At 47.3% G+C, this 22261-nt stretch overlaps 2 protein-coding genes across 6 annotated transcripts in view; one reads left to right on the top strand and one right to left on the bottom strand.

The window, feature by feature from the left end:
- The window catches only part of LOC309648743 (uncharacterized protein), a 64679-nt gene extending 58817 nt beyond the window's left edge, over nt 1-5862 (bottom strand). For all 3 annotated transcript variants that reach the window (XM_082437730.1, XM_082437731.1, XM_082437732.1), the window contains exon 1: nt 3613-5862. In XM_082437730.1, the coding sequence (XP_082293856.1) occupies nt 3613-4218 (606 nt within the window). In that variant the 5' untranslated portion in view covers nt 4219-5862. The remainder of the gene's footprint in view (nt 1-3612) is intronic.
- A 7354-nt stretch (nt 5863-13216) lies between these two features.
- The window catches only part of N4BP1 (NEDD4 binding protein 1), a 48487-nt gene continuing 39442 nt past the window's right edge, over nt 13217-22261 (top strand). Inside the window, exon 1 of one of the 3 annotated variants that reach the window (XM_082437601.1) lies at nt 13217-13697. In XM_082437601.1, the coding sequence (XP_082293727.1) occupies nt 13500-13697 (198 nt within the window). In that variant the 5' untranslated portion in view covers nt 13217-13499. The remainder of the gene's footprint in view (nt 13698-22261) is intronic. The other 2 variants (XM_082437600.1, XM_082437599.1) reach the window with 2 other exon arrangements.

The raw sequence follows: 22261 nt of genomic DNA, 5'->3' as shown, positions 1-22261 counted from the left end.
GTAACAATAGTACCTGCTTCACATAAACTAATCCATGAGGAGGACTTGGCACAGTGCCCGACGTATCAGAAAGGCTCAATAGGATGTAGCTATCAACATCCTGTTACCACAGATGGAAGTCACTCAGTTCTTACCCTCACCGGCAGCTTTCTGGATGGTAATGCCAGGCTCTTGCCACAGGGTGGCACTCTTGTCTCTGACCTCCTTTCTTACCTGAGTCACCAAAGCTTCATTTCTCAAAATGCCAGGTTGGGCAAGGATGAAAGACAGACCCAGAAAAAGATTAAAAAGTTTGGGCACTACAGCCAAAAGAGTGTCTCCCCTGTCACATCAAAAGTGCAGAAATTGCTTCATTCATTCATCTCTGCTGGCTCTTAGAGCTGGGTTCCCAAGCCCGGCTGGTCCCCAACCTTCAGAAGAGGCTGAAGGAGCTGATAAAACTGGATGGTCCAGCCTCACCCCCGCACGCCATGCAGTGGGGTCAGGAGTTGGGCCTGGGAGTCTGAGGGAGAAGGGTGATTGAGAGTCACTGCCACAGAGCAGAGCTCTCTCAGACTTTAATGCACCTGCAAATCACCTAGGGACCTTGCTAAAATGCAGATTCTGATTCAGCTGGTCTGGGGAGGGGCCTGGGATTCTGCATTTCTAACAAGCTCTCAGGTGATGCCCATTCTGCCTTGAGTATCAAGAGCCTAAAGGACCTGGCCCATTGCCTAGCAGCGTACACTCTTTGAATGCTTACTATGTGTAAGCTCCTCACATGTCCTCATTCACTGAACCCTCGCGACAGCCGCATGCACTCAGTACTATTGTCCCTGCTTTATGGATGAGAAACAAAAACATTAACTAACTGTCCCAAGGTCGAAACAGCTAATGAGCAGCAGAGCCGAGGCTCACAATACACTTTTGCTAAAGCAAATATTAAAGTAAACACGATCCAGCTTTCCTCCCTCACTTTCCAGGACAAAGAGGAAAGGTCACAGAGGCAGCAGAGCAGAGCAGAGCAGCGAAGAGGACAGATTCTGCAGCCAAACCACCCAGACTCGCAATCTCAACTCTGCCACTTAGGAGCTGTGTGACTTTGACAGGTTGCCTGACCTCTCTGTGCCTCATTTTCTTCATCTCAAAACTGAGAATAACAATAGCACCTACTTCAGGGAGTTGTTACCAGGATTAAGTGAGGCAATTGAATAAGGTGCTGAGCGGGCCCCTGGCACGTGGTCAGCGCCCAGCGTTGCCTGTGCCCCAGTCATACTTTCAAGGCTGTGAGAATGGCAGGGACAACGAGTTCTCCACTTTGGGTTTTCAGGAGCTCACAGTTTAATGAGGGACAGTGGGAGAAAGTGCTAATGGAAGGGCCATCAGAGCACCCACGGGGAGTGACGACCACCTTGCAGCACAGCAAGAGGTGGCACCCCAGCACCCTCGTGTGCAGCTTACGTTAATTCATTTGTATGCATCTTCCCACCCAGCCCCCCAAAAAAGTTTAATATCTTGAGTGACTCCACCCACCACTCCACCCAACAAGCCCAGAGAGGGCATGAGATGGGGGCTGTGAATCTGCTGGGTCCTATATGCCAAAAGCCTCTCACAGTGTGAGCTGACCACAACGCGGGTGACTGCAGTGTGTAAAGACACTTGATTTGGACCCCAAGGCCCCTAAATGCACACCTGCTACTCCATATGGCACGTTATCCATTCCAGCACTGGAGGAAAAACAGCCTGGGATTTACTGAGGCAAGGGGGCGAGTCTTGAACATGTGCCTGTTGGTTTTCAAGGGCGAGTCTAAGCAATACATTTTATTTTGAGGTCATGGTTTAAACTCTGGGTAAGTTGAGCGGGCACCTTTGGGTGCTAGTTACCAATACGTCTTCAAGAGACTGGAAAAAATCTTAAGGCCCATCAGCAGGGGAGTGGTGAGCGGAAACTATGGTCTCTGTACAATGAGCTACTCTAGAAGCTAACAGAAGCAATGAGGTGCGGCATTATTTACAATAGCCAAGATGTGGAAACAACTTAAGTGTCCATGGATGAATGGATAAAGGAGATGTGATGTATATGTATATACACAATGGAATACTATTCAATCATTAAAAAAAAAAAAAGAAGGGAATCCTGCCATTTGCAACAACATGGTTGGACCTTGAGGGTATTATGCTAGGCGAAGCAAGTCAGAGAAAGACAAATACCATATGATCTCACTTATATGTGAAATCTAAGGAACAAGCAAACAAAAACCACACCCATAGCTACAGAGGAGGGGGTGGGAGTATGGAGAATATGGGCAAAGGGAGTTAAAAGGTACAAACCTCCAGTTATAAAATAGATGTCATGGGGATGTAATGTACAGCATGGCGACTCTAGTTAATAATACTGTACTGAATATTTGAAAGTTGCTAAGAGAATAGATATTAAAAGTCATCATCACAAGAAAAACTTTCTGTTAACTATGTAAGGTGACAGATGTTAACTAGACTTATTGTAGTTAAGGTATACAGATGTTGAATCATTAGGTTGTACACCTGAAACTAATATAATGTTATGTTGATTATACCTCAATTTAAAATTTTTAATTATTAATTAATTTTAAAAAGGAATGAGGGGCTCTTGAAGTTCTGATATAGAAAGATCTCCAAGATACAGTGTCCTATGACAATAACAAGGTGCAGATTGGTGCAGATAGTTTGTTACTCTTTGTGCAAAAAAGGAAGGAGGGGGGATGTATTTGTATGTATTCGTGTATACTTTAAAAAGGAAAGATCCATATAAAACTAATAGCGATGGTTACCCATGGTGAGGGGTCACTAGACAGACAGGGGACAAAGGCAAGAGAGAATCCTCCTACTGAATGCCTCTTTTTAAAAATTGTGGTTAAAAAAAAACACATAACGTAAAAGTCACCATCTTTAAATTTTCAAGCGCAGTTGTCAGGAATGTTACGTGTATTCACATTGCTTTGCAATGGTACTGAATATGTTTTAGTACTTTGAAAAATTTTTGAACCACATACCTGTATTGCCTATTTTAAAAATTAACTCTAAAATCGTTATACCCAAGTAATGTGAATAAAGAGAATTGTTGTATTGGGAAAAGTTAGGGAAAAAGAACACGTGCTTTGAAATCAGAGTGAATTGAATTCCAGTCCTGTCCCTGCCATTTACTGGACTGCGGCAAGTCAAGTAATCCTCTAAGCCTTAGTCTCCCCTTTCTTTAAAATGTACGGAAAGACGGTGCCCCCTCAGAGGGCAGTGGTGAACATTAAATGAGAATTCTCATGAAGCCCAGGTGCAGTACCTCGCAGGAAGTACGTTCTCCACAATCAGTTATTTTTTCACTGCGCCTGGAAGAAGCCTGGACAAAGGAGTGCCTTTCAGGCCAGTGCAGTGGTGTGCAACCTTTGAAGGACAAGAATCGCGGGGGGCGGGAGGGGGGGGACTGCCTCCCATGACTCCACTCCAAACCCACTGCCCCAGAATCTACTGGTGAGACCAGAGCACTCCGATTCTAACACTCCCCCCTCCCCACCATCAACTCAGACCAAAGCGAGAGAACACCTAAGGTGGAGAGTCTGTGCTCCTGGATGCACCCCGGCCTCCAGCTGCAAAACCTACCTGGACTTTAAACTGTTTGCTCAAGCTTCCACCACGTGGAGGAGGGCGGGCGCTGGCGGTGGGGGCGGGAGGTGGCAGGCCCAGGCGGACGGACAGGGAGACGTCATTCTGGAAGCAGAGGAGTTCCAGCCTCCTCGCTGATACTGCTGAGAAAGAGAGCTTTGGGGAGCAATTTCCGTGTGTGTTGCGGGGCGGCACGGGGAGGAGGTGCCTTTTCTGTACCTTGAATCTTGCATCGCCTTCCCCTCCACTTAAAGCAGCAAAAAAGAATGCACTGTCCCAATTAAATTCATTCATCATCCATTTTTTGAGATTCTGATGCAGCTCCCCAGCTGCTCTCTCCACACCCGGGGATGCGGTGGGGAGCAGACCCAGTGCCCCTTGGTCGCCTGGAGGTGCCAGTGGTAAGCGTTTATCCCAGAGAAAAGCACGGCGAGACGCGGCGGCGGCGGCTGCTGCCCACTTTCCTTCTGTTCTCTCCGGGGCCCTTCCATCCGTGGAAGGCTTTTCTTCCAATCGCCCACATCCATTTACTTTGCATCCCCTTTCGGCCTTGCCAGCTGCTCGCAAAAGACCTGCGTCCCCGAATTTCCCGGGGATTATCATCCTCTCCCTCCGGATGAAGGGGCCTCGAAATCGGAGGCTGCACTGGCGCCATGGGGACAGCAGGTGGCGCCCTGGGCTTTGGTGGCCGAGACAAGGAGGCCTTAAGTAACGACTTCCCTAGAGAGAGCAGAGGTGCCCGGTGCACAGAGGGGCGCAAGGAGTATTTGATAAGGAAGCGAGTGTGCATGTGGAACTTGAAATCATTTCCCCTTACACTGTCTCCTGGTCTAAGCTCCAGAGCTGGCAGGAAGGTGAAAGAAGGAGAAGGCGTCGGCTGGAAGGGCGGCAACCTCCTCAGTTGCAGAAAAGGGGAACTCGGCCCAGAGCGAGAAGGCTCACGCAGGCCCCCAGGGGGATGGCAGAGCCAAGACTCCGGTCCTTCCAGCTCCTGGGCCGGCCTAGAGCCGGCCCTTAGGCGCACCGACGGGGCTCTTCCAAAAAATTTGCCGCTCTTCGCACAGCCCTTCATAAGAGATGGTGTGCTGGGCTCTGAACTAAGATGAGTATTTCCCACGCTCGAGCCCTTTACGTCCTTGTTCGTGATTCTGGCCGTATCTCCACACCACCCGAGTTGTTAACCGGTTAACATTTTTCTTAAAATCAACTCACGTTTTAAATTTAAATATAATTATAAGGGAAATATTTGATTGCTGTAATAACTGGAAGCCCGGCATTTCTTGCCAAAAACAGGACTATAAAAATAAATACATAACAATTACGATTCCTTAGAAGTCTGGCTGTTTCCCAGTGAAGATCGTTTGCCATACCAGCAGTGTCGAGTTTTCCACACTTTAGGAAAAACTGGAATTTCAGTACAAGCTGTCCCAGTTATTCTGAATGAGAGGAGACAAGAGGTGGTGATGGGAGAGAAGGGAGCGGAGCTGGAGAGAGAGGCAGCTACGCTTTTTACCCGGTTGCAGAACAAAGGGAGCCTTGACTAATATTCCATGTCCTTCCTGCAGTGTGCACGTACTTCCGGAAACAGCGAGTTATTTTTTACTCTGGGAAGCCGGAGGAAAAGGGTGGTGACCCAGCTTCCTGTGAGCCTGCCCCACCCTTTCTATGGAAAGAAAGACAGCATCTCAGGGTGAGGAGGCCCTTAAGATGTTGCCCAGCCAGAGAGTTGGAGGGGAACCAACGTAGGCCTCCACCCTTTCTGCTTCTGCGGAGAAGTCTTCAATACTGCAGACCTGCTCTGCCTGTCCTGCCTCTATCACTTCCTGGTGGCGGGGACTTCAGACAAGTTCCTTAACCCCCCTAAGTCTCAGTTTCTTCATCTGTAAAATGGGCATGATGCCTACTTCATAGAGTTGTTTGTGGGGGCTAAATAGGATCATCTGTGTAGAGTCAGCGAATCAATAATCTGCAGAACACCTACTGTTGTAAGTGCTGGGTGCATAGCCCAGTTCCTCACGTAGGGTTAAGCATGCAAGGAGTATTTGGAAAAGCAGTGTATATAATATACTCGTAAGTTTGTATAGCATATCTTCCATGCCACAGCAACTTCAGCCAATCCCCTCCTCGTACGTGGTCTCTGCATCTTCTGAGCGCCCTCAGCACTCCCTGTGGTGGTGACTGCATCCTCCCTTTTATTATGGAGACATCACCTTCCTTCTCCTTCTCCAGGAAGACAAGCAGAGCCCCCTGTAGTCATCGCTGCCCCTCCCTGAACATTAGAACATTAGAACGCCCTGAACATTACATAGGCACTCACGGGAAGTTTGTTGTCTGAAATCCCACTGCCCATGCGGCTCAGACCAGAGGTCCCGCAAAGCAAACCCCTTTTGTTTGGCCGTTTTGTTCTGAAAGTGTCTGTAACCAGCCAGGTGTCGGACCTGAGCGCAGTGCACGTGACTGTGCACCTGGAGTCTCCACCCCTCCAGCTTGGTGGCCTCACCAACGCACAGGAGCCCTGCAGCCCCTTCTTCCTGGCTCAGCCACGCCTCCAACAAACAGGAAACCTAACTACCAGGACACTGAAGCCCTTGCCTTTGTGATTTGGAGACCCCATTTATCAAGGAACATTGATCACCTTCTGGTGACTTCCCATCACGTGTAAAATAAAGTCCGACATCCTTCCCAGGTCCACTTGGCCCCCATGCTCTGACCTCTGCCCACCTCTAAACCTCAATCCCTTCTCCTCTTCTCATGCCCCGCCCCCAGCTTCAGGCACACGGGCCTCCCTGCTGCTCTGCAAACACACTAACCACTCTCTCTGCCTAGAAGCTCTTCTCCAGATGTCCCCATGGCCCCCCATCCAGATCCCTGCTCAAATGTCAACCCCTCAAAGAGGCCTTCCCTGTCCAGCCTGTGTTAAGTAGCACAAACACAGCTTCTCCTTGGCAGAACCCTTGTCACTGCTGGGACACTCTTTTTCTCATATTCTTCATATTTCCATGCGGAGGAAAACCAGCCAGACCATCTCTGTTGGCCTGTCCCCCGACCCATCACTCCCTGTTCTCTGTGGGAGGACTGAGTTGTCTGATGGCTGAGTTTGGGGGAAGACATTGAGCATGCTCAGCTTGGCCGCCTTCTTTGGGGCGCCAGCCTTTCTGCAGAGAGCAAGTTCGCGTCTGCTCTCTGTCTCACAAAAGGGGCCTCCCCACCTGCCCAGGAGGGAGGGGGAAGAAGAGAAGGCCTGAGGGTATCCAGTTGTGCCAGTCACTGGACTCTGTCTAGCTCATGAGTAAAGCGTTAACTAGCCGTATCCTCCAGTCAACATTACCAATTATAAGTTTAAATATCTGTTGGGCTCTTATGTTGGCCTGTCATTGGTTACGGATTTAGATGTGTCTCTTTTATCTATCACTGCATAACAAATCGCCCCAAACTCAGTAGCTTGAGTTAACAATTTACTATTTCTCAAGAGCCTGTGGGTTGACCAGATAGTTCTTTTGCTTCCCAGGCTGTCAGCTGGAATGCTGGACCGGCTGGAAGGTCCAAACTGGCCTCACTCGCGTGGCTGGTGTTTGGTGCTGGCCACTAGCTGGGAGCTCATCTGGGGGCGGGGGCGGGGGCGGGGGGGGGCAGTGGGCGGGGCTTGGCTCTCCTCCACATAGCTGCTTGGGCTTGGGCTTCCTCTTGGCATGGCAACTAGGTTCCAAGTGGGACTGTTCCAAAAGCAAGTGCTCCAAGAGGAAGGAAGTAGAAGCCAACAGTCTTCTTAAGAGTTGGTCGTAGAAGCCCTGGAATATCACTCCTACTGAATCCTATTGGTCGATGCAGTCACAGAGCCATCCCAGCATCTTGATGTAAACAGCAGTCTGCACATACAGGGAGGGAAGGGCCTTCTTTGGAGACTACCTACCACACATGGGGGATAGACTATTGAGCCCTCCAAACCCCTACAGTTACTCTCCCACACGACATCATTCATTCATTCATTCATTCATTGTCTCTTCCCTTCTAGTAAGTTCATGAGAGTAGACACTTTGCTTTGTTGATTGCTGTATTCCCAGGACTCAGAACAACGCCCGACACATAGTAGGTGCTCAGTAAATATTTGTTGAATGAATGAATTAAACAGTCATTCAACTGACCTCACCAGCCACAGGAAGTTGAACAGGCCAACAAGGATTCATGGAAGAAGTGAGACTTAAGCTTGGCTTTAAAGACAGGTAGTCCTGGCAAGAACATGTTCTACAGATAGGCTGAGGAGAAGCAGTGATGGGTAAGTAGTGATGGGAGTTGAGTTGTTCAGTCACTTGCCTGGTGGACACACGACTGACCAGGACCCTCTTAAGCCATGTTGTTCCACATTCAATACAGGCAGGAGAGCAAATCAAAGGGAACTCAGAGAGCTTTCATTTTACTAGATGCGTATGTGTGTGTGTGTGTGTGTGTGTGTGTGTTTCCCACAGGGAGTATGCAGAAGGGAGGAGGAGATGGAATCTGAATTCCCATTAGCTCAACCCCAGGGACAGGGCTTTCCCTGAACTTGTGGAGACCAGTGGTTCTCATTGGGGGTAATGGTGGGGGTTAGTCTCCCCACTTCCCCAGGAGATATTAGGCAATATCTGGAGATATTTTTGTTGTGGGCACAATTGGGGTGGGAGAGTGCTAATGGCATCCAGTGAGTGAGGCCAAGGATGCTGCCAAACATTGTATAATTCACAGGACAGGCCCCCACAACACAGAATTATCTGCCCCAAATGTTGACTGTGCCATTGTTGAGAAACCCTGCTGTAAAGGGTGATGGGGAAATACTGTGAATTAGGAGCATCAGGGAGCTGGCAGGCAGGCAATCTTTGTAGCAGAATTTGGTCCAGAAATTGCGTCCCACTTAAGATGACTGAATTTTATAAATAACTCCCCTCAATGCTGTAGTAGTTGTAGCAGGTTGAATTAATGTTAGGGGAGTTTCAACAGCATGGATAATAAAAATGAAAGGAATTATAAAGGGAGAAAAATACATGATGGGAAGCAGCAGAGGCAGCAAGGTTTTTCTGCAGCGAAGGAAAAACAAGTCCCTTGCACTTTAATGTCAAGATTCTACCACCAAAATCCCTCTCAAATTCCCCCTCTCTGTCTCCACTCCAAAGTCCATAGTCCAAGCCACCATCATCTCCCTCCCAGACCAATATCCCCTAAGTGCTCTTCCCAGGTTCGCCCCGCCCCCCTCCCCCCTCAGGCTTCCTCCCCCAGGGAAAGGAGAGAGATCTTGGAGAGTAAAATAAATGGTGCACTTGCTGTTTAAAAACATGGGAAAGGGCTTCCCTGGTGGCAGAGTGGTTAAGAATCTGCCTGCCAATGCTGGGGACACAGGTTCGCGCCCTGGTCCAGGAAGATCCCACATACCGTGGAGCAACTAAGCCCATGTGCCACAACTACTGAGCCTGCGCTCTAGAGCCCGTGAGCCACAACTACTGAGCCCGCATGCTGCAACGTCTGAAGCCCATGTGCCTAGAGCCCGTGCTCCGCAACAAGAGAAGCCACCGCAATGAGAAGACTGCACACCGCAAGGAAGAGTAGCCCTCACTCGCCGCAACTAGAGAAAGCCCACAAGCAGCAACGAAGACCCAACACAGCCAAAAGTAACTGGCCCACCAGGTTCTGGAGGATCCAACCCTATTTTACTTGCGGGTGCCCCCCTGCCTCAGCACATTCCAGCCATGAAGGGCTGCTCTCCATTCCTAGAATACTTCTAGCTCAATCCAGGCTCAGATCACTGGCCCCCTGGAGCTGAAGTTCTGGTGACATCTGGAGATGGGCATGCACCAGTCATATCACACAAATGCCTGTAAAACTTGCCCTAGGGGCTTCTCTGGTGGCGCAGTGGCTGAGAATCTGCCTGCCGATGCAGGGGACACGGGTTCGAGCCCTGGTCTGGGAAGATCCCACATGCCACGGAGCAACTGAGCCCGTGAGCCACAATTACTGAGCCTGTGCGTCTGGAGCCTGTGCTCCTCAACAAGAGAGGCCGCGATAGTGAGAGGCCCGCACACGGCGATGAAGAGTGGCCCCCGCTTGCCACAACTAGAGAAAGCCCTCGCACAGAAACGAAGACCCAACACAGCCATAAAATAAATTTAAAAATTAACTAATTAATTAATTAATTTAAAAACAAAAACAAAAACTGGCCCTAGTGCTGTGAGTGAGAGGGCCACAGTGCCCCATGAGCCTGGGACCGGGGGACTTGACTCATCAGAGAGACCAGTGAATGAATTCTTGAACAAGTCACTCCGGAACTGAGATCTGACTGATGGGCAGGAGTTAAGTCAGTGAAAAGAAAGCTGGAGGAAGCAATAGCTTGTGCAAATACCCTCAGGCAGTATAAGCTGGGCCAGGTGGAGGGAGGAGAAGAAAGCAGGGGATGGATCTTGCAAGTGCTGCAAACCGAGGTAGAGTTTGAATTTTATTCTGAGCATAATGCGAAGCTCTTGTAAGGTCTTAAGCAAGAGATTAACTGATGAAATTTGTAACTTGAGAAGATTACTCTGGCCACGGAGTAATTTCTCCCAACCTTCCAGCAGTTGTAGCTCCTGAAATTTAGAGAGAGGCCAGGAAGAATGTGGGAGAGACCCCACAGTTGTCAAAGGGAGAGAGGACGGTAACTTGGACTAGTGACAAGGGAGATAAGAGACACTGAACAGTTTGCCAATGTATTAAAATTTCTGTGAGGCTGAAGCACAGTTGTATTCCTGTTCCTTACTCTAAGCCCTGGGGTGTTAGTACACCAAAAACAAAGAACCCAGGAAAACACTCCATCTTGAGTCTGTTTATTAGACTGGTTGGTGAGTGAAGCAATGTGACAGGTTCAAGTCTGTCTGGTTTTGAGAGCATCCCAAGGCAAGGAGGGTCCAAACATTAAGGGGTTAGTCATGAGAACATATTATTTCCTCTTGCTCTTGTACAAGGGCAGAAAAGGGAGCCGGTTGCATATATAACACCCAGTACAGAGTCAAACTGCCTGGATTCAAATGCCTATTCCTACCATTTCACTTACCAGCTCTGTGGAACGTTCCAGAACCTCTCTATGCTTCTCTTTCCTCATCTTTAAAATAGGAATGATAAAAATAGCAACCACTGCTAGAGTTTTAGGAAGCCAGTAAACATTCTTCCTGACCCTCCTGCATTCAGGACTGAGAAATAAAAGCAGGTGTCAGACAGGTAGAGATCAAAGTGTCATCTTTATTACTGACAAAGCTGGACCGGAGGATGTGGCTGAGGTGAAAATACTTCACACAGTCACTGACACGGTGGCCAACCGCAGACAGCAGAGAATAACACACCCTCTCTGGGGGCAGGGTGGCCCAACCCAGCACTGATCCTTCTCAGAAAGTCAGCCGTCAGTGGGGTCAGAGAAGTTCTTCTCCTGCCCTGGGGGAGAGTGGGCAAGGGGCACTGCATGTGTTCTTTCACAGTCAGCCCTGCTGGAGAAAAGGGTAGGAATCCACCGCCTGCCCTCACAATGAAAATATGAGAAGAGGAAATAGGTGATTCCCTCAACACCCTCTCATGGGTTGTTATAGAGATTAGAGAAAACAAACAGGTACAGTATCTGAAATATAGACTCCGTGAAGGTCTCATCCCTGGTGCTAACTGTCCTGGGTGGTGAGGCCAGCCAGGTAGGCAAGACTGGCCAAGTGATGGAAGTTGTGGTTCAGAAACTACAGGAAGCAAGGGAGTTTCCTAAAAGGGGATTTCTCTCTCTCCCTCTCTCTCCTTGTTCCTTACACTCAGGAAACCTTGAGAGTTCCCTAAAGGGAAATGCTGACCAGATATGAACTGGCAAGTGTTCTAAACAGAGGGAAAAAATCCCAAAGCTGTGTCTCTGGCGATACACCAACCCAGTGACTTCTGAACACAGTCTAAAGGCCCAATTTTCTTCTGTAGTTGTGTGTCTGAACTACTAGTGTTGTTTTAGGGCAGGTTTCTTGGGGGGAAGGGGAAGGAGCTGTAGTGTGTTTTTCAAAGCAGCCTCTTCTCAGCCCTAATAATTAAGCAATTAAGACTCACCAGCAGGGAAGTTGCTGGGAGCAAACAGGACCCGCCCTGGGGAAAGCCCTGTCCAATCACTGAACAATAGCAATTCCATTTAAGGTGAGCGCACCAGGAAGACAGGAAATAACATGTTGTGTTGACTCCTGCTCTGGGTGCAGTCTATCTGCAAGGCCACACTCTCCACCTGACCTGCCTCAGCCAATCTCAGGTCATCTACCTGATGGAGGAAGGCTGCTGGCTGTGTGGACACCCAGGGAAAAGCCCAGGGGAGCAGGAAGTTGTCAGTCTGTGAGCCTAGTGGTTCTCTTCCCTGTGCTGAGTCATCCTTTGGTGGGGCGCCAGGGGACCACACCTGTCTGAATTTCTGAGGCATATGGAAAACCCCAGCAGCCCGGATCCTTGAGAGGTTTTACCTTGGGTAATCCCTCTTACCAAGACCATTCCCACTTGGCCTTTCCAACTGCAACATCTTTAGTTCCCCTTCTTTCTCCTCAAGGGGGAATCTATACAGCGGGAGGGGGCTCCCAGGCCCATAAGTTCAGTATGGTTGCATAATCCACACAAAGCTTTGCTGTGAAAATGGAGCCTTAAATATATTGCTAATTTAACAATAATAGCTAATATTTAATGATCATTTACTGTGTCCAGGTACTATCTTAATTTCACAGTAGGAAGTACTGTTGTTACCCACATTTCCAGATGAGAAATTACGACTTAGACAAGTTAAGTAATATGCCCATGGTCCCTAACTATCTACTATACCCACAATATTTAGCCCAGAGAAAGGAAACCACTTTATCTTCCACAATCTGTTTTCAGGGACTCAGAGAACGTAATATCTGGAAAAGACTTCGGAGATAACTAGAGCAACCCTTGAATTTACAGATGGGAAAACAGACCTGGAGAGGGCTTAGGGTGTACTTGCCCAAGTACCCCACTAAAATCACAGAGGACCCCCTAGTCCCGCACTTCTTGTACCTCTTCTATAACACATTCTCCTCCTCCCTTCCCAGAAGAAAACACTCTCGTGAACTTTCCTTAATCATTTCTTTGCTTTTCAATTCTCCATACACATTATTCCCATTTTCTTCTCTTCCTATTACCATTTTTACTGAAAAAACATCAGAAAGCAAAGGAAAGGGAGAGAGAGAGAGACAGAGAGACAGAGAGAGAGAGAGACAGAGAGAGAGAGACAGAGAGAGGTGGAGGAGGGATCGAGGGAGGAAGAGAAAAAAACATCTATCAATAAATGAGAAGCTGGAAAACTCAGTTTGCTAGAGTGTTATATTGGGCTTCAAGATGTCTGAAAGCAAGCCAAATCCCTTGTGTGACACTGGGTCAGTCCCGCCTACTGGCTCGGAGCCTCAATTTCCCCATCTGTAAAACCATAAATTCATCATCCACCAGGGCACGCAAAAGCGTCGTGGCCTGACCAAAGACCACCCAGGGCCCCCTCCAGAGCCATCGTTGGGCCCTCAACAAACATGGCGACTGTGCGTGACGTACACTTTCGTCGCCTCCGCGCCCCCCCCAGGGGGTGGCGACTCTCAATGACGGCGGAGGGCGGAGCGCATGCGCGGCGGCGGGGCCCGGCCCGCGGCGGCGGCGGCGGCGGCGGTGGCGGCGGCGGCGAAGGGGCTTTTTACCCGCAGTTACCCAGCTGCGGCTGCCGCGGCGGGATGGTGTAGCCGGGTCTCCGGCCAGGCGGCAGGGCTCGGGCCGGGGCAAGGCGGCCTGGAGGGCCGACGCCGCCTGACGGGCTCGGGTACAGGGGCAGCACGCTGAGGGGGCGTCGCCGCCGCCGGCCCCCGGCGCCGCCGCGGGAGGCCGCGCCCGCCATGGCGGCCCGGGCGGTACTGGACGAGTTCACGGCGCCCGCCGAGAAGGCGGCGCTGCTGGAACGGAGCCGCGGCCGCATCGAGGGCCTGTTCGGTGTGAGCCTGGCCGTGCTCGGCGCGCTCGGGGCTGAGGAACCGCTCCCTGCGCGCATCTGGCTGCAGCTCCGCGGGGCGCAGGAGGCGGTGCACAGCGCCAAGGTGAGTCCGGCCGCCGCCCCCGCGCGATCGCCTTCCCCGGCCCGGCCCCCGCGGCCTTCTGTCGATCGGGGTCCCTGGGCGTCCCCACCCCCTTCTTCCCTGCCCTTCCTGCGCGGACCGAGCCAGGCGCGGTGGTGAGAGCGCGGTCTCCCGAGCCTTCGCTCTAGAGCCATGTGACCTTGGGCTAGCGGTTTCATCCCGGGCGCCTCAGTTTCCCCATTTGTAAAGTGGCGCTGACGAAAGCAGCTGACTCGGAAGGCTGTCGCGAGGATTGGAGTAGGTGATGTGCGTAGAGCGCAGAGCGCAGTGGCTGGCAGGCACGGAGTGAACGCGCTGAGAGTGTTGCCTGTTGTTATCTTTCCCCCCCACCAAGCCCGCGGGCTGGTGCGCAGGGCCTGACGGCTGGGCCCGCAGCCTCCTGGCCTACCGCCTCAGCCACTTATCTCTTCCCAGGTCTCCGCTCCAGGGATTCTGAACCTCTGGGGGATGTCAGACCCCTCTGAGAATCTGACAGAACCATCACAGTAGTACAATACTCGGAGAATATCAAGAAGAGATAGGGATGGTTAATAATAGTGTTAAAAATAGCATTATTCCTTGTATTGATTTTGTGTACCACTAACATTTATCGAACGGTTGTAGCACATCAGACGTTATGTTCAGTACTTCGGAAGGATTATCGAATTCAGTCCTTAAAAAATCCGGTGAGGTAGATTTTATTATCTTCCTGTTTTTAACAGCTGGGGAAACTGAAACTTTCGAAGAGGTGACTCACCTTCTCTCTAAATCAGCATTTCACACTTAGACTTACTTCGGGCACCTTCAGCTACTCCCTTCCCTCCCCAAGCCCAAATACTGCAAGAGTACATCCTCCCCCTCCCGGGGAGCCAAGTTTCTCCAAGTTTTCCCATCGAGTAAGTGGGAGAGCCAGGATTCAGAGCGAGGGAGTTTGTTTCCAGAGGCCTTGCTCTTGATACCTATCTCCCAAATGATGAGCACTGGGGGTGGGGATCCATTTTTGGCGTCGTACTTCAGAAATTTCACAGTGCCCTTGAAGAATCTGATTAGCTGTAACTCTTGACTTTCTTAGATTAAAAAAAAAGCCTGTATGCTTGCTTTTAACGTGCTTAGAGGAGATAGGACACTTAACTGTATGATTCTTCTCCACAGCTTAACTTAAAGCACTGCAGATGTTGAATCAAGTTTGCTTTCCTGTTCTTGATTTTTTTGAACCAGTTGTCTGGGCTAACTCCTTCCCAGTCCCCTCCTTGTTTTCTCCCCAGCTACCCAATTTCTTCCCACTCCCCAGGGCTAAAAAGTTTGACATGACTAAGTCCTATTATGGCTTCTGAAAGTCTCTTACATGCATTCATTCCTTCCTTTTCCATTATTTTTGCAGCAGTTAAGACCTTCTTTCTTGGTATGTGCCCTCTCCCTTATTTCATTGCCTTCCCTCCCTCCCCAGTACAACTTGCATTAGACTAATGCTCCCACAAAAAGTCATTCTCCTGCCCTGGGATCTAGTAGAGCCTCCTGTTGCCTATTTCATTCACTCTAAACTTTTCTGATTTACAAAACACTTATTTATTCAACCCCACTTTATTTTCCTAATTCTCTGCCTTAGCAGCTCTCAGCTTAAATCTCTCCGCTGTAGCCTGACTAGTCTCACTGCTTTTATTGTGTACTCTGCCTGATCCCAGTTCAGCTTTACTCAAGGCTCACTGCAAGCATGGAAAGTGCTTCTTTTGCTCTACAGAAAAACCCTGCTGGACCCTCCCAACTCCAGTTGCCTTGCTTGTCCCTGCCATGCAGTTCAGCATAAGCTAATTGGAAAGGTGTGTCTCACAGTATCTTGGTTGTATGTGTCGCCTGCCCGTCTATCTTTTTGATGTGTGCTACTCATAATCCAACCTTCCCGCTTATAAGAAATCCTTTTTTTCCCCTTTGAGATTTATGGGAAAAAGTTGAATGCCATACTCAAGGGCTTTTTGTTCTTGTTAATTCATTTTGGAGTTTGTTTTACATTCTTTTAAGGAAGAGAAAACCATTAACTTGATTTAAAAAAATTAAGAACGGAGGGAAGGGGCTTCCCAGGTGGTGCAGTGGTTAGGAATCGGCCTGCCAATGCAGGGCACACGGCTTCGAGCCATGGTCCGGGAAGATCCCACATGCCTCGCAGCAACTAAGCCCGTGCACCACAACTACTGAGCCTGCGCTCTAGAGCCCACAAGCCACAACTACCAAAGCCCGTGCGCCTAGAGCCCGTGCTCCGCAACAAGAGAAGCCACCTCAGTGAGAAGCCCGCGCACTGCAACAAAGAGTAAACCCCGCTCACAGCAACTAGAGAAAGCCCGCACGCAGCAACGAAGACCCAACAGAGACAAAAATAAATTAATTAAATAAATAAATTAAAAAAAAAAAAAAAGAACAGAAGGGAATTCCCTGGCGGTCTAGTGGTTAGGACTCTGTGCTTCCATTGCAGGGGGCACGGCTTCGATCCCTGGTCAGGGAACTAAGATCCCGCATGTCCCGTAGTGTGGCTAAAAAAAAAAAATTAAGAACAGGAGAACAATCTTCAACGTCTACAGTATTTTAAGTTAAGCTGTGAAGGAGAAGACGGTTTGGGGGAAGGAAGATGTAGAGTAAGGACTTTTTTAAACTAGCTGGTAGAGTCTCCAAGCAGCTTTGTGGGTCCCATCAAGTGGTTCCTGTTGTTTTCCTCCTTTAAAAATGTCAATTCGCTACCCTTTAGCAAATGCTTGAGTGGAGGAGAATGTGGAGGTTTAGTTAGTTAGGGCTCCATTAGCTGGAGGGAGGTGAGATGGGGCTACTGGTAGAAAGTGATAATGTCCTGGGAAGTTTTTGTTTTTTTAAAAAAGGCACATGCTCTTGAGACCACTTTTGTCAAAGGGGAAATTTGTTGGAGGAAGCAGTACTTGAGCTGGGCTTTGAAGATCTGGGAAGATTCCCAGGTGGAGGTGGTTGCAGGCAAGGGCCTGGAAGCCAGAACAACATGGAGTGTCTGGGTAGGAAGAGTCCTGCTGCCCTGTGAGACACGAAGCTTCCAGGGACCCAAATGCTGTGCTGAGGCCACTGGGCCTTATCAGTAGGGAGTCAGTGAGGATTTGGGAGAGGAAGGATTTGCTTGAAACTCTGTATTTGAAGACAGGCAGACCCAACTGTGGAAGGAACATTGTTCCAATTTAGAACTGGACATGGGTGGGGTGACACGGTTTTCACTGGGACTTGGCAACTGAGTGGATGTAGGGATTGAGGGAGAGGTTTGAAGCCCTGGTGTCAGGAAGGATGGTGGATACGTTGTTTGACCTGCAGGTTGGTGGGACCGGGTAGCCGATACTTAAACACTTCTGTGCCAGGAAGTACACTAGCTGTTGCCTCTGGACCTCAAGGAACCCACAGCCTAGTAGGGGAGACAGAGTTGGAAACAACATTTAAGAGTTGAAGTATGTGCAAGTAATATAGGAGAGGAAGGGTTGTTCTGCCCAACGGGATGCTGGAGGATGAATGAGAGTTTTCCAGAAGGAAGAGCACGTGCAAAATCACAGGGATATGAAGTAGTCCCGTTTTTTCATGGATTCCTCAAGTGAAGGACAGGAATGGGGGAAGGTGCCAGCTCACAAAGCACGTGCGACCTGCTGAAGAACATGGATTTTACCAAGCAGGGAGGCAGCGGAGAGTAATGGAAGGTTGTAAGAACACCAGTGATGCTGTCAGATTTACATTTCAATGCCTCCATCCTCAGGTCCATTGCTGGCTACTGATGATATAAGTATAGAAAGTGGGGATAAGTGTTTAGAACTTTTATAGCAATGTGACATTACTACAAGGGCTAGACAAGCAATGTCTGAAAGTGAGAGGGAAACCAAAAGCTGACATTGTCCATAGGGGCCCAGTGGGAGGGAACTGAAGTCCAAGGTGGCAGACATCATGGAAACAAAGGAAGTTGAGGATTGAATGTGAGAGAGGAAGTGGAGGCACTGACTATGAGCTGCCTCATTCACAAAGAAATCGAAGATTCAGAGCAGGGGTGGGATCCTTGGAGTCTGGCACGGGTGAGGAGAGATGAGGCTGAAGAGATCTCAGTCCTGGGGAGTGGGAAGAGTTAGATCCTTCCCGTAGATCCAAGAGCCACTGGGACTAGGTGGGGGACTGCGTAGGGAAGTGGCCGCTTGGTCGGAAGGAACGGGTGAACCAGGGTGCTCATGCCCTGTGGGAGAGGGCAGATGCCCATGCTCAGTATCAGCTGGTTACATAGTATGGGCCTAGTGAGGTCTGATCTTCTCACCCAAGGGAAGCCAGAAGTCTGCATTTCATGATGGGAAATCTGTTTTGTTTTGTTTTTTTGTTTTGTTTTAAGAGGCAACTAATTTATGTTTTAAAAACCATGTATGCTGTGAATTACATCTCAGTAAAAGTTTTGCACTAATACATTCTTTTTAAAGTACATATTCTAAAAAAAGAAAAATAGAAAGCAACCACATATGCTAAACAAAACATGGCAGTGGACCAGATTCAGCTTTTGGACTGCCTTTTTAGGACCTCTGCTTTAGGTAGTAGGAGACAAGATGAGTGAGGATACACATTTTTTTTTCCCATTTGGTGAAGAGGGCAATTGAAGGCCTTAGTGGCCTATGGTACTGTCTTAGTAAAGTGGGATGCCAGTTTATGCCCAGAGAGGGAGGGTGAGACCTTGAAGACAGTGCAATATGTCAACACAGATACAGTGGAACTGTTGGAAGTGCATTAGAAAAAAACAAAAAAGGACTGTGGACTTGAAGTGAGGGCCAGGGAAGATTAGGTGGTTTGAATTTATAGTATCACGTGATCCAGAAATTCTCAAGTAGGTGATGATTTCCCCCACTCAGGATGTTGGAGAAGCCAGCACATAAAGACTAAAGGAATCTGAGGTGCAATTGAGCATGGCAAAACGGGGCCCAGGAACTGTTTCTGAATGGTCAGCCTTATTTGGGCTAGGACAGTCCAAAAATATGCAAGACTTACCTTCTACTGTTAGTGAACTAATAGCTTGAGAGGTTCAGACGGGAGAGGAGGCAGGTGAAGGCAGAAGGGCATAATGAACTATAAGAATAAAGGAAGAGACAGGACCTTAGACCGTGTCCCCTCCTAGACTCAGGGAATCATGCAGGCAGAGGACAGTTTCAGTAAGTGTTGGAGAATTCTAGAGGTGGTAGTTAGGCATTTCATAGATCAGAATCTTGGATCTGGAGGAATTCTGAGAACCAAGGGGTGGTACCTCAGTGGTCATGGGTGAAGTGGAAGCGTTCCTTTTAACTTAGAGAAGTGAGAGGCTAAAGGATGGACGTGTGAGGCATCTAGAGATAATGCAATGCTGAGATCATAGAGGTCCATAGCAGGGAATTGTGTGCTAGAGTTAGTTGGTGAGCCAGGAGCCTGTCCTGGAGGTTAACAAACAAAAGAGGAGTAATTGGAAGTAAACAGCATGGCTACTTGTCGCATGGTTTCTCCCTGAACCTTTAGGATACTGAATTTGCTACCTACAGCTGCCCATCAGGTGGTGTTATTTCAGGCATTACTGCATGGCAGTGAATAGCCACCGTGAAGCATAGCCAGTGACCTACCAGGAACACCAATCTGGAGGACTTATAAGGAGAGTAATTTGGAGGACTCATCAGTCTTAAACATTGAAATTACAATACACCTGAGAAACTGTGGTAAGGTAGACTAACATCCAGTCTGCTTTTAATTTGAGAGGAAAAGAAGAGAGGGTCTTGTGAAGAGTTGATGATTGTCCTTTACCTGAGTTTTTGCTTGCATATTTGTGGAGTAAGAGAGGAGAAAGATAAGGGTAAAGAAAACACAATTCCAGTAGAAGTGGCCTGTTACTTCATTGGCTTCAGAGGGTTAAGATGGACCCTGTATTGTTTTATTTCCTTTTCCGTTAGAAGAACTTGGTACCTGGTTTCATGAATGAATTCTTGAACAGTAGATTTGTTCATGGAGGAAATAATTTATAGATGTAATACTGGGTAGTGACAGAGTTTTTTGTTTTGATTTTACCAGAAAGGAGGTTGGGGGCCTTTTTGCTTTTTCTAGAATGATAGTTTTTAACTCACCATGGTTGTGAAAATTATCTTCATAAGAAACAGAAGTTTGTTCAGTCTCTTTTATGGTTAATATTTTGGGGTTATACCAGAATGTTGAAATAAGGGGTACTCATGCTGATTGTTCTAGGGTCAAAGTGATTGCTCATGACTGTAGTTTCCTCTTCCCTATTTGTTTGCCAGCTAGTATTACTGGGTTTTAATTAAATCAGGGACAACATCTTGTTCTGTGTTGACTTTTTACTAAATTAATATAATTGTATGAAGTTAGAAGTCTTGCATTTCAGAAACAAAATTATAGGGGGGAATGCCTTACATTAATTAATTAAAGAACTGTTTTTTATAAAAATAAGTTATGTCATATGGAAACAACATAGGAAAATGCTTTTGTTTAAAGAAACTGAATTATTTCTTTTAATTGTTAATTTAAGAGGTTCCTTTGAACTCAGAGAAAGTTTTGTTCAGTCTTAGTGCTGACAGAATTACTTACTTTAATTGATGAATAAGAACTGTGTGGATTCACATCTGAATTTTCTATGTAAAAGTCAGTTGTGATTATGACACCTTTTCATCAAAAATCCCTATCTACCAGTCATCTGGAATCTTTATCCATTCTTGAACCTACATGTTTAGTTCGCAATATGTTTCATTATTAACCCTGGTATTTTTAAAATTAAGATAATAAAGTCATTACTTTGTTATAATAGGTTAATGCAGATGATATATCTCTAACAGTTAGGCTGATAGATAGATCAGGATTTGGCTGCAGTGAGAGAAATTATACAAAATGGTTTAGTTTTCTTTCACTCAATAAAAAGTCTTAAGATAAACAACAGTCCAAGGCTGAGTAGTGGTTAGCAGCTGTCAGGGTGAAGATCTCTGCAGTTCTTTTGGCCTTTCCCTCATGGTCACAGAATACCTACTGCAGCTCCAGCTATCAAGTCTCTATTTCAAGAAGGAAGGAAGAAGCCACAACACTTTTCTACAGCACCCCAGCAGACTTTTCCTTATCTCTTTTTGGCCAGAACTATGTCGTATGGCCAATACTTGCAGGAAAGAGAGCTAGGAAATGTTCAGTTTTAACTAGATACATTGCTGCCCTGAACAAAATCTGGGTTCTGTTTGTTAAAGAAGCAGAACATGGATATTGGTAGACAATAGGAACGACTGCCACATCATATTATCTACTTCTCAAAATATGCCTTGAATCCTCACCATTTTTTTAGTTTTGTTTTTGTAAATAGGAATTTTTTAAATGAGCACTTTATTTTTGTTTGTTTGTTTTTTTAATTAAAATGTAATTCCTAAAGATACAAGGTGAGCACATATCAAGCATTTATTTATAACTCATTTTTGAGGGAACTAGCTGGATAGGAAAACTGGTTCAAGGAACAGTACAGGAAAGGAATATAGGTACTGAAAAAGAATGTTGAAATAAGACTGCTAGATTGGACACAAAACTTGTTCATGTCCTCCAGGATAATGAAACAGTAATTTAGGGGGTTATCACAGAAATCATCTGTCTTTACTGGACAAAAATATGCAAGTTAAATGTGTAATTTCACAGATTCTGGGCCTTTTTCAATATAGATAGTATGTCAAACAAAAAACACATTCTCCTAGAGCATACAAACATGGGCTAACTTTTTCTGTAAAGCGCCAGGTGATAAACATTTTCAGACTTTATGAACCATACAGGGTCTCTGTCTCATATTCTTCTTTGTTTTTGCTTTTTACAACCCTTTAAAAGGTAAAAACAATTCTTAGGGCCCGTACAAAAATAGTTTGAAGGCTGGATTTACACTGTCCAGTGTGTTGCCACTACCACGTGTGGCTGTTTAATTAAAATTCAATGAAATTAAATATCCATTTCCTCGGTTGTATTTCACGTGCTCAGTGGCCATATGTAGCTATTGGATACCAATTTGGACAGTGCAGATATAGAACATATGTCATTACAGAAGGTTCTATTGGACAGTGCTGCCCTAGCTATGAAATAATCCATGGTCGGGCCTGCTAGACAGTTCTCTAGTATGACACTGAGAGAGCATGCAGCTATTCTTTTACCTTCCTTCCAGAGTTTCTGTAATTTGTGTTAATTGTGCCCTTGTAGTTATAAATAGCCTCAAGGATTACTCTTGATCACACACACACGCACACACACACACACACACACACATGCCTGTAGACTAGCCTGATTGTATATAGAGTATGGCAGGAGGTATTAGCAATTACTAAGACTAGAGAATTATCCTCTCTGGAAATTTCATAAGGAACCTTAGGTTACCTTTTCAGTAGCTGGGTGGTTTTCATTTGTTTTTGTTTTTAGTTGCCTCTTTTGTCTCTTCTATTTTAAAGCTAGGAAACAAATCTCCAAAAAAAATCAAGAAAATCATCTCTAATATTTCACCTGTAGCATTTATACATTCGGATGAATTCTTCTCGCCTCAAGATTCCCAA

This window comes from Balaenoptera physalus, assembly GCF_965194825.1.
Source record: "Balaenoptera physalus genome assembly, chromosome: 19".
NCBI lineage: Eukaryota > Metazoa > Chordata > Mammalia > Artiodactyla > Balaenopteridae > Balaenoptera > Balaenoptera physalus.
The sequence above is the reverse complement of the archived record's forward strand: the minus strand, read 5'-3'. Positions and strand labels throughout refer to the sequence as shown.